The 12,639-nt window shown below is 41.4% G+C and overlaps 2 protein-coding genes across 4 annotated transcripts in view; one reads left to right on the top strand and one right to left on the bottom strand.

Moving 5' to 3' along the window:
- Window positions 1–1,581, top strand: part of fah (fumarylacetoacetate hydrolase (fumarylacetoacetase)) — a 63,068-nt gene extending 61,487 nt beyond the window's left edge. For all 3 annotated transcript variants that reach the window (XM_028014892.1, XM_028014891.1, XM_028014895.1), the window contains one exon: window positions 273–1,581. In XM_028014892.1, the coding sequence (XP_027870693.1) occupies window positions 273–349 (77 nt within the window). In that variant the 3' untranslated portion in view covers window positions 350–1,581. The remainder of the gene's footprint in view (window positions 1–272) is intronic.
- A 428-nt stretch (window positions 1,582–2,009) lies between these two features.
- LOC114143092 (uncharacterized) lies at window positions 2,010–8,890 on the bottom strand. The gene is made up of 2 exons (XM_028014846.1): window positions 4,567–8,890; window positions 2,010–4,490 (listed from the first exon to the last, which is right to left on the bottom strand). Exon 1 carries the CDS (start codon window positions 8,883–8,885, stop codon window positions 4,926–4,928), a length of 3,960 nt encoding a protein of 1,319 aa, XP_027870647.1. The 5' UTR covers window positions 8,886–8,890; the 3' UTR covers window positions 2,010–4,490; window positions 4,567–4,925.
- Between the last annotated feature and the right edge of the window lie 3,749 nt (window positions 8,891–12,639).

Raw genomic sequence — 12,639 nt, 5'->3', positions numbered from 1 at the left:
AATGGCATATTACTGAAACCACACCACTTAACTTTAGGATACTAATCAATATTTAAAAAATACAGAGCGATGTAGACTTAGTAATAAGTGTATTCAATAACTACTTAACCTTGTTATTTTTTAAGTTACTTTTACACTGATAACCAAGCCTCGTCATAACTTTAAAACGTTTATGTATTGTTTTGATGTATGCTGTCTAATTATTGTTATATTCTTCTGCATCGGCTGAATGATGTCAGTAATATTTTGTAATAATGATTATTTCTTCTTAGGTTACTGTGAAGGAGATGGATACAGGGTGGGGTTCGGACTCTGCAAAGGAATCATCCTCCCAGCCCTAAATGACTAAAACCAACAGTTATTGCTGAAGTCATCATTTCACGGAATATATATATATATAGTATATATAAAGCCTCAGTAAACAACATTATTTGTTTTTGTATCCCTCGCTCAATAAAAACCAGTTCACCTTAGTCTCCACAGCATCAGCATTTTCTAAACTCATTCAAAACTGCATACTATAGATATGGTTCTTACCACTTAAAGCTGCAATATGTAACTTTTACCAAAATTTGGTCAAACTGTCACCATGTTTCGACAATATAATATGAGACAGATAATCTGTGAAAAGATTGAGCTCCTCCACTTCCTCCCAGTAGTATTACTACTGTTGTCTGCAAAACTGCACCTCTCCCAATCAAAAAACAATCAATCGAAGCCATGAGGAAGATCTTAGGACTGTTAAACATGCTTATGTACAGTATGTACTACCTAATGTGTTACTGATGATGAGACAACTTACTGTTCCAGGAAAACGATTTATCTGCCGTCATCAGTGATGATGCTAAATAGTCTTAGCAAGCTCCATTGTGGTGACCCAGCTGTTGGTACCAGACGGGACAGGGAGATGATGTGAGCAGCATGTACATGAGGTGACTGACATCTCTAAGACCTCCTCCTGGTACTGATTTGTTCTTTCTGATGGAGCAGTGTATTTCTGTAGATCAATTTCTTTCAAACTGTGGTCCTCAAGGTACTGCATGTAAACAACCTTTTATCTTACATAATGTGAGCACAAAGTGCGACTCTATAATTAACTCACCAAAGGATTGTGTTTAAAAATAATAATGAAGCTTGCCGAGATGTTCAGATGTTCTTGTTCAACTGTTTTTTTAGTTGTACTGGAAAATGATGTTTGTGTCTTAATTTCCCAAATACTGAATTTGAATTGAGAATGGAGCATTATTTTTATAAATAATAAACTGAAGCCTTATTGTAAATTCAAACTGGAAGACTCTTCAGCCCTACCTGCATTACGTTCATCTGCTGCAGCCTATCAACATCAGACCATGCCTCGTCTTAGCGAGTCATCAGTCAACCTTCTGTTTATAAGGACCTTCATCCATGGCACCATGTGTTTTCCAGGGGGGAAGATGTCACCAATCAGCATCGCAAAATGTTCATCCAAGCTTAACCCAATTCACAGCACAGTGTCTTTTGTGGAGGTCAGAGTTCCTTCTCCCATAAATTAATTTGTAAAAAAAAAAAAATTAACTTTAAGAATAAAACTTTTTAATCACTGTCTTTCTCTGTGTGAGTCTCTCCAGATTGAAATACAGTCTTGTTTGAAAAACAAAAATACATAAGTGAGGCGTGCCGTGGTGACGTAGCGGTTAGCGCGACCCGTATTTGGAGGCCTCGAGTCCTCGACACGGCCGTCGCGGTGACTCCCGGACCCGACGACATTTGCCGTATGTCTTCCCCCGTTTCCTGTCAGCCTACTGTCATATAAGGGACACTAGAGCCCACAAAAGACCCCCTGGTGGGGTAAAAAAATAAAATAAAAATACATAAGTGGGTTAAGACTGGGTCACTCAAAAAGAAAAAAAAAAACTGAAGGTATCGGTGGAAAGAAAACGCCAGGACTGCTTATATGATCAGACGAAGTGTCAGGTTTAAACACCTATTGAGACAGATTTAACAAACACAAGAAAGACAAGAGAGTTAGATTCTTTTGTACTCGCGAGGAGAACAGCCAGAGATATGTTTTCAGTCACACATCTCTTCCGTTCTCAAAACATATGTGTCCGTTCTCCCTTTTTATTGCTGTTAGGATCCCTGTTACAGAGAGCGTCTCAAAGGGGTGGGGAAAACACTTCAATCACATGATTGCAAAGCAAATGCTAGTCACTAACAAAACACATGATATCTACACACTAGATTATTCTGTTCCAGACACAGGGTAAAACAGAGCAAGTTGTACGTCTTCACAGCGATGGTTTTATAGCTATCTAACAGGTCAAGGATGCAGAGGTTTCTGTTGAACGATAACCCTGTTGAAAACAGTTGTCTCTGCTCTTCCTCAGAGAGGCCTTCTGAGAAAGGAATCAAAGTAATTCAACAACACAGAAACTTCCTTTATGCTAAGATGAAACAAATAAAGGCATATAAGACAAGAACATTATAAAGGCACATGAAACAACAAATATTTGATAACAATATATACAATTTACCTAACAGGAAGCCAAGTTATACCTCCTAAGAGTATTGATGTGTCATTCATAAGCGATTCAATTTCTTTGAACAAGTCTATGCCATAAAAAAATCTCCTTTGGTGAAAACCTTTTACAACTTTGCTTGCTTGTAAAGCTCTGCTCGCATGTCAACAAATGTTGATATTTTTATTTAATCTTTAAATAAATACAATTGAAATACATTTTTATATGTAATAATGCATACAAGGATTATTGTTTCTGCCAAAGCAATGCAAGTCGATTTTTCTTTTATTATGCTTCTAAACTACTAATAGCCCAAAAAGTATGTTAATGCACACAACACAACTTCTTTTTTGATTTCCATGTGTTTGATATCATTGGAAAACTTAGAATCCACACTGTCAGAGACTGCAAATAACTCAAGTAGACTTAGTTATTTAATCTTCTCAAACTTTAAACCCCTTAGTTGTAGCAATCATAACAACATTCCTTTTGGGATTAAACATGATGTCAAACTGGACACAATATACACAGCGTACTGTATATATTGACTGGCTTACAGCAGCCACTACCGCAGTGACTGCTGCAAGCCAGCACTTTAGGGAGACAAAAGGACCAGATCGTCATTAAATGATTTACAAGATGTTTACCCATCGTACACCCAGTCTTGCAATCATTTTATTCAGTGGTGTCCAAAGTCGGTCCTCAAGGGCCGGCAGCCTGCATGTTTTAGTTCTCCTGGTGGTAGTAACAACCTTTTCAGCATGTCAATGTTCTTCTTGGGCACTAATGAGCCATCATTTGATCCAGGTGCCAGCATCCTAAAACATGCAGGATGCCGGCCCTCAAGGACTGACTTTGGGTACCACTGATTTAATTTAACAGAGAAATCATCAAGGTACAATATAAAAAGAACACCAGACAAAATTCCACCTTGTCTGACTCCATTAGATACAGAAAAAGGTTCAGAAACCTTCGAATTCCACTTACGGTAATTTGTATAGACTGATGAGGATACCAATAATGTAATATCCTGATTAAATATGCAGGGACGTCTCTACTTTGCAGTTTGATAAACAACTTATGGTGGTTAACTCTGTCAAAAGCTTTAGATGCAACCAAAAAAAACATAAAAACAGAAGTATTCTGTCTCATATTTACTTACAATTTCTTTCAATTAATAAATACATAAATCAGTACTGAGCTTACTTTTAAAACCTAATTGATTATCAGTTGTTGTTATACACTCTTGAAGTATTTCTAATAGAATATGTTCCAAAGGTTCAGACAATACACTGGCCAAGGCTATTGATCTGTATTTAACAATACTTGATATCTTCCCAGTTTTTCATTTTACTCCTGGCAAAAAGTACTTATAACATGGAGTCAGGTAAAAGGCCATGTTTTAGAAAACTTCTAAAGCACAAAGTAACACATGAACTCCTTGATTAATGTACCTCAGGTGCTCTGCTGATAAATGGTCAAGACCCCATGCTTTATTTAATGACATTTGCTCAATAGCAACATACAATCATACCATCATTAGGTCAATATTGCCAACACTGAACCTCTGACTATTTACACAGATAAAAATTCCACAGTAATGCTTCCTCCATATTTCCGCAATATTCTTATCTCCAGTAACCCCTCAATAATTGTTGACAGCAGAGGCTTACTGCTATTAATTAACTTTATCTCATTCTAAAACTTTTGTGATGGGGTTTATTTGCCAGGGAGTTTACCCACATTCTCTGATCATTCCTTTTAATATAACAGACAGCATTCTTAAGCTTAGCATTTGCAATTTTCTTAAGCTCCAAAGTCTTTCCAGATCTTGGCTTCTCTATAGCAACCCAGTCCTTATAGGCTGCTCTAGACTTAGCATGCAACACAGAGGCATATTGTGTAGCGGCCTCTAGGAGTGAACAGCCAGACGCAGGGAGTTCCAAACGGGTGCAGTTTATTATTAACCTTCCTTGTCTGACATCGTGAAAACTGCAGTATAAACAAAGGATACATGATGTATAAATAAACATAAATGTTCACAAAACACAATTGCGCACATTCCTACCTCGTTCTGCTTCCCAAGAGCGCTATTTTACAGATTTTCTTTACTTTTCCTTAGGCTCTAACGCTCACTCGGCGTGGTTAGCAAACAGGAAGTGCCTAACACAAAAATACGCGAAGAAGAACTCTACCGCTCTATAAAATAAATTCACAAATCAACCACTAAGTGTCACTGTGGTACCAATAAACAAAAAGAAGAATTTCACCATTTAGTAGCTATTTACACTCCCACCAAATCCTGTCTCAATAAATGAACAAAAGAAGACATGAGGAAAGTAATTGAACAGGATTTCTTGACTCTACTAAATGAGCATGTCTGCAGAAAAGAATAACGTGGTGAATAAACTGTACAAAGGTTGTTTATCACTTCTCATCATTTTCCAAAAGAAGAACCAATTTCTGGATTGGTCTCTCAATAATTGAGAGTTTGGAAGAGGAATTGGACTTTCGTTCTCCGACTTGAACTTTGACTCGACGGACCAATCCATCATCGCCTTGAACAGTTTCAACCACTCGTCCTAGTTGCCACTGATTTCTTGGAAGGTTGTCGTCTTTGATAATGACAATGTCCCCTTTCTTGAGGTTGCGCTGAGCTGAGTGCCATTTCTGTCTCATGGAAATGTTCAACAAATATTCCCTTTTCCAACGACTCCAAAATTGTTCAATGAGATACTGCACTCTCCTCCACCTCTTTGTGGCATATAGGTCCTCTTTGACAAACACTCCAGGGGGAGGAAGAGAAACCTTAGATTTCATCATAATGAGATGGTTCGGTGTTATGGGCTCCAATGCTCGTGGATCATTGATTCCATCCACTGTTAATGGGCGGCTGTTTACAATAGCCATTGCCTCATATAACAATGTCCTGAGGGAGGCGTCATCGAGTCGGCCTGAGCACTGTGCAAAAGTAGCATTCAACACATTTCTGATGGTTCTGATCTGTCTTTCCCAGATACCACCTGCATGACTGGCAGAGGGGGAATTGAAAACAAATTCACACTGTTTGTCCGTCAAGAAAACTTCAAGTAACTTAGTGTCACATTGTTTCAGTGCTTGTGTGAACTCGTTCCTGGCACCAACAAAATTAGAGCCTTGATCACAGTGCAGTTGTCTTACAGCTCCTCTAATACTGATAAAGCATCTCAGTGCATTTATGAAAGAGTCAGTCGACAGGTCTTCGAGCATTTTGATATGGACAGCTCTAGAGTAGAGACATGTGAAAATTAGACCATATCTTTTGTATTCTTTGCGGGCTTTCTTCACAATGAAAGGGCCAAAACAGTCCATGCCGCTATATGTGAAAGGTGCAGAGGATTCGACGCGTTCTTTAGGAAGGTCAGCCATTCTCTGCTTTTCTGTTGGCCGCCTAAGTTTTCTGCAAAACACACAATCGCGTATCATCTTGGCCACCAACTTACTCCCACCAATGACCCAGAAGCCATTGGTTCTAAGTTCCATTTGTGTCTGGCCTCGACCCTGATGACATGTCTTAGCATGGTAGTGGGACACAATCAGCTTAGTAATATGACTGTTGTTGGGTAGTATCACTGGGTGTTTGACTTTAAGACAGAGAGATGACTGCTTTAATCTTCCACCGACACAAAGAAGCCCTTCAGACCAGATGGGATCACAACTGAAAAGAGCGCTGGTGTTTGGAATGTTCTTTTCACCTTTAAGCAATTTTACTTCATTTGGGAAGGTTTGTTGTTGTACAATCTTAATCACTGTTTCAGCAGCCTTTTCACGTTCGTCAACAGTCACATGTTCGCCATGTTGTTGCTTTGAACCTAGTCTCTTGATTCTGGCAACTACCTTGAGGAGTGTTGTCCAAGAGGAAAATCGATTCAGGCGATTGAGGATATCATTACTACATTTGACATCAGTTGCGAGCACCTGAATTGTCTTGACTTCAGGATCACCGACTAGTAATTCCGTTGGAGTGCTGGTCGTCAGTTGTAACTCATGCTCCCAAAGAAACCTTGGTCCTTGCAGCCAGTTTGTCGAATGAATATCTGAAGCACAAAGACCTCTGGATGCATGATCAGCCGGGTTTTCTGACGTTTCAACATAATGCCACTGATTAGGATCACTGTTATCTCTAATCAGTTGAACACGGTTGGCAACAAATATGTGGAACCTGCGAGCATCATTATTGATGTACCCTAGTACAACTCGTGAGTCAGTCCAGAAAATTTCTTGATCAATCTTTAGGTCAAGTTCACATCTAAGCATGACACTGACCTTTGTAGAAATCACTGCTGCTGCAAGTTCTAATCTTGGGATACTTGTGATCTTTGAGGGAGCAACCCTTGCCTTTGCTATCACAAGACTGCAGTGGACTTCATCCTTGTCATTTATGTATCTCAGGTAAGAACATGCACCATATCCTACACAGCTAGCATCAGAAAAATGGTGCAGCTCTACTCTGACAATGTTGTGGAAGTCAGGGGGGTGATAACATCTGGGAATTGAGATCTCTTTCAATTTCAGTAGATCATTTGTCCATTTCTCCCACCGTGGCTTTATGTCTTCTGGGAGAGGATCGTCCCATCCTATGCCTCGGTGACAAAGCTCTTGAAGAATCAGTTTTCCACTAAGGCTGAATGGAGCAATGAATCTGAGAGGGTCATAAAGTGAAGCAATGATGGACAAGCAGCTGCGGCGGGTTGAAGCTTGATCTTTTAAGCCGATGTTAAAAACAAAGGTGTCATTTTTTATCAACCACTGAATCCCGAGTGCACGCTCAGATGAGGATGGATCCAAACCATGGGGCTCGATGGCTGCTGCTACTTCTGAAGAATCCAAGCATGTGAGAGCAGCTTCCTTGTTTGAGTTGAATTTATGAAGCCTTAAGCCTCCTTTCTTACACAACTCTTGTGATTCAATGATCAGTTTCTTGGCTTCCTCAACTGATGGCACACTGACTAAGCCATCATCCACATAAAAGTTTTTCTCAATAAATGTGGCTGCCTGAGGATAGTTAGCCTTGTGTTGCTGTGCCAGATGCTTTAACCCAAAGTTGGCACATCCTGGAGATGAAGCAGCTCCAAAGAGATGAACTGTCATTCTGAACTCCTGTGGTTCTTTCTCCAAATCTCCATCTTTCCACCAGAGGAACTTGAGATAATTTCTGGATTCAGGAGTGACAGAAAATTGGTGAAACATTCTTTCTATGTCACAAATTATAGCTATGGTCTCCTTCCTGAAGCGACATAGTACTCCTACCAAAGGATTGATTAAATCAGGCCCAGTAAGCAATGTGTCGTTAAGAGAAACACCATGGAATTTGGCTGAACAATCAAAAACAACTCTCAGCTTATCTGGTTTTCTGGGATGGTAGATGCCATGATGTGGAAGGTACCACTCTGTTTCTCCTTCAGATGTTGTAGGGGCAGGCTCTGCATCACCCTTATTTATGGTTTCTTCCATGAATGTTTTGTATTGCTCATAGTATTGTTTGCTGGTCTTTAATTTTTTCTTAAGACCCTGCAGGCGAACTTGGGCTAGTCTTTTGTTGTTTGGTAGGTTAGGCGGGTCGTTGCCTTTGAACGGAAGAGGCATTTCATAATGCCCGTCATCCCTCTGTGTGATGTTGTTACTGAGAAACTGTATAAAATTAACATCATCTCGGGACACATATTTTTCTTCGTAACTTCTCTCCGTAAAATCCGACTCTAAGACCTTTAAAATGTCAGTTGAAGACGGGCTTGGTAGCTCCTTTACTGTGAGTCGATGCACAAAACTTTGACCTCCTTGTCTGTCTAGGTGGGGGTTTGATGAGCCTATTATACTCCATCCTAGTTCTGATCTCTGTGCAAATGGTTGGTTTTTATCACCTGTTATAACTTCAAGTGGAGCTAGAGCAGCTGGACAGTCGTATCCAATGAGAAGCCCTACATCACAGTCCTGAACGGGAGGTAACTTATCTGCCAAGTTTCTGAGATGGGGCCACATTAATGCAGTTTCTTTCGTCGGAATATAAGACTTGTCCACTGGGATAAAATCTCTGCTATAAGCTTGATGTAGTTGGATGCGACTCTCAGAGTTAAGTCCTCGAACTTGTAGACCATGAACACTCTTGCTGGAAATGATTGTGTCGACAGCAGTCATAGTACTCAGTTTCAGCTTTGTTGGATGGAAATCCACATTCAGTCTGTCAATTACATCTTCTAACACAAACGTCGAGTCACTTTGTGTGTCCAGCATTGCATATGTTAGTATTTCTCTGTGTGGCTCTTGTAGTGAAGACACAAGTACTGGTACAATACTGGTAGTGGCAGAAACATGCTGAGTCAATGTATGGGACACAACTCTGGTTTGCATGTTCTTCTGTGGAAGTGGAGCTATTTGTTGTTGTCTCCACAGATCTTTCCTTCCTCTCTTCATGTAAGCAGGTTGGATGACGACGTCTGCATATATTGCATGTGTGTCGTCTCTTACATTCCTTGGTCACGTGACCTTTTCTCAGGCATCCAAAGCAGAGCCGATTTTCGTGTATGAATGTCCTTTTGTCTTCAACACTCTTTGAAGCAAAAGCGGGACATCTGGTGATGCCATGGGCTTCACTTTTACAAACATAGCAAGATGATTTTGCTTTACAGTCATTTGTATCTTGTATCCCATGACTGAAACTCTTTTGTTGTGCATTTGTGTTGAAAGTCTTGGCTCTCTTTTGGGTTCTGTCGTCTGCAAACTTGAAATTTCCTATCAGGGGTGAGGCAATGGGATTACAGGCTATTTTTGCCTCTTTGCTTAAAAACTCTGTGAAGCATTTAAAATCTGGATAATCACCTGATTCATCAAGTTCATCCACAACTATTCGACTCCACTTGCGAACAATCCATTCAGGTAATTTTTTGAGCAACTTATGGTTCTCTTCACAGTCACTGAGGATAGCTAATCCCTTGACATGTGGAATTGCTTCCTTGCAACCTTGGAGGAAGTCAGAAAATTCACGTAGTGCAAGTGAGTCATTTGCATTAATCTTTGGCCATCTTGCAAGCTTGTCACGAAAAGCTTTCTGTATAATAAACGCGTTCCCATATCTGTCCTGTAAGACTTTCCAAGCTCCAATGTATGCACTTTCTGAGTCTCGGTAAAAGAAACCTTCAACAGCTTTGCGTGCTTCTCCAGCAAGATAATTTCTGAGATAAAACATCTTCTCACTAGCTGGGAGGGGCTTTCTGTCAATGAGAGTCATAAATGACATTTTCCAATCAGTAAACCTTAAAGGATCCCCACTGAATACAGTAGGTTTAGGGACTGGTAAGCGACTTATACTTAATGAGCTGGCGATTGCTTCAGCTAGATTGGATGACTCAGGATTTATTGTCACCTCCGGAGCTGATTGGTAAGGCTGGAACGATGTAGCTTCTGGACTCAAGCAGGGTTTATCTCTAAAGAAGATAGGGTTTGTTCTGTAATTAGTATCTTCAACATTGTTTTCACTGCGTTCAAATTCATCATATGCTCTCACACGAGCTGCTGCTACAGCTATTTCCTTTTCTTCTTTTAACCGCTGCAGTTTTGCTCTTTCCTGATCCAGCTGCTGTTGCATTTCCACTTCTTTTTGCTTAATTTCTGACAGCATTTTTGACTCTTTAAGTTTCCATTCGTTTTCTAATTTTTGGAGCTGTGCTTGAATTTCTTTGGTGCCCTTTGATTGCTCCACTTTAGCAGCAAGCTCTGCTTGCGCATCTGCTTTGTTGTTACTGGTACTAGATGAGCTGGATTGGCTGCTTGAATTCTCTGATGATTTTGATGAGCTTACGGTTTCAGTTTGAGTGTGCCCAAAGATAGAGCCATATTCATCTTTGTTTAATGTTTCTCTCACTCTTTCTTTCTCAAGATGACTATTATAATCTTTATCAATAGTCTCTGTACGATTGTTTATAAGGTCACAAATTTCCTTTGTGAGCGTAACACAAGCTTCCATCTTTTTGACAATCTCTGGTGTGGTGTTACTGTTACGTAGGATGGGCTCGTACTGCAGTCTTACAGCATCGTACTTTGCCTGAATGTTTTCTTGTAAATCATTGAGGTCTTCTAATGTACAGAGGGCCTTTAGTTTTTTCCTAGTTTCTCTTGCTACCCACTTCCAAGAATCATAAGCCTTCTGAAACGCTTTCTCACGTTTTTTGTTGTCTTGGACGTGCATCTCTTGGCCTTTTTCTGTTAGCTTTCTTTCTCTGGAGCTAGACCTGAGTGGCATGTCTACAGGATTATCCGTTTTCTCTGTTGGAAGTGACATCTTATTTGCTTCCTGCAACTGCCTTGGTTCACCGAAGACTTTTTAATTATCCTTTGACACACTATGCCAATTCAGTTATGCTGTGAGCTTGTTCATGTGATTGTCCATTTATCTTGCCTGTGTGACATCATCGATGCAAGCGGCGACAGCTGGGTTCCAGGTAGAATGGTGTCGGCTTCCCTGCAGAAAGATCTGGTCTCTTGCAGCGAGTTTTCACTGTAGCGGCCTCTTGGAGTGAACAGCCAGACGCAGGGAGTTCCAAACGGGTGCAGTTTATTATTAACCTTCCTTGTCTGACATCGTGAAAACTGCAGTATAAACAAAGGATACAAGATGTATAAATAAACATAAATGTTCACAAAACACAATTGCGCACATTCCTACCTCGTTCTGCTTCCCAAGAGCGCTATTTTACAGATTTTCTTTACTTTTCCTTAGGCTCTAACGCTCACTCGGCGTGGTTAGCAAACAGGAAGTGCCTAACACAAAAATACGCGAAGAAGAACTCTACCGCTCTATAAAATAAATTCACAAATCAACCACTAAGTGTCACTGTGGTACCAATAAACAAAAAGAAGAATTTCACCATTTAGTAGCTATTTACATATTGTGCCCAGCCTGGTAATGGCACATACTTCGTTGACCTGTATTTCGGGCAAGGCACCTTCTGTCAAACTCCAGACTCAACACCCGGACGCCTTCATGGCCATCACAGGTGACTTTAACCATGCCTTATTGGACAAAACTCTATACAACTTCCAGCAGTATGTTGACTGTCCCACCAGGGAAAATAAAATGCTGGATCTCCTGTGTGCTAATGCCAAAGATGCATACAGCGCCACAGCCCTGCCCCCCCTTGGCAGGTCGGACCACATCTTGGTAAGGATGACTCCCAAGTATGTCCCTCGAGTGAGTAGGCAGCCTGTGCGCATCAGGACGGTGAGAAGGTGGACACAGGAGGCAGCTGAGGCACTGCAGGACTGCTTTGGGTCGACAGACTGGGATGTGCTCTGTAAGCCTCATGGGGAGGACATCGACAACATGTCTGACTGCATCACGGACTACATCAGATTCTGAGGACACTGTCATGCCAGCCCAGACCATGCGCTGCTTCTCCAACAACAAACCCTGGATTACCAGTGACCTGAAGGCACTTCTAAACAAAAGGAAGATGGCTTTCAGGTCTGGAGATAAGGAGGAGCAGAGGAGAGTCCAGCGTGAACTCAGAGAGACACTGAGGACATGCAAGGACAACTACAGGAGGAAACTTGAGTCCAAACTCGAGCAGAACAGTGTGAAAGATGTGTGGAAAAGATTGAAGCAAATTGCTGGGTTGAAGGGGAAGGACACACAGACATCTGGGAGCCTGGATAGAGCAAACCAGTTTAACCAGTTTTTCAGCAGGTTTAGCTCACCTCCTGCTACTCCCCTACCACCACCATCCCCCCACACATCCACACTGCCCCAAGTTGTTCAACCCACTTACCGGCATTCTCCTGCACACCACCTCTCCTTCAGCCCCCCATCCCCTCCTCCTCCCCCATCTCCACTGCAGACAACAACACCTACTCCCAGCTAACGGTGACTACAGGCCAGGTTAAGAGACAGTTGGAGCGATTACACCAGGGGAAGGCTGCAGGACCTGATGGCATTACACCACGGATCCTGAAGACCTGCTCCGGCCAGCTGTCCCCTGTACTGGCACACATGTACAACCTGAGCTTGAGGCTGGAGAGAGTCCCGCTGCTGTGGAAGACATCACATGTGGTTCCTGTTCCCAAGAAGCCAAGGCCATCTGACCCAGAGGACTACAGACCAGTTGCTCTC

The sequence above is a fragment of the Xiphophorus couchianus genome, chromosome 4 (assembly GCF_001444195.1).
Source record: "Xiphophorus couchianus chromosome 4, X_couchianus-1.0, whole genome shotgun sequence".
NCBI lineage: Eukaryota > Metazoa > Chordata > Actinopteri > Cyprinodontiformes > Poeciliidae > Xiphophorus > Xiphophorus couchianus.
Note: the sequence above shows the minus strand (reverse complement) of the source record. Positions and strands in the feature narration are given on the sequence as shown.

What these genes read in the sequence shown, in the direction of transcription:
- LOC114143092 (XM_028014846.1), bottom strand. Translation starts at nt 8,885, where the DNA reads ATGCAAACCAGAGTTGTGTCCCATACATTGACTCAGCATGTTTCTGCC.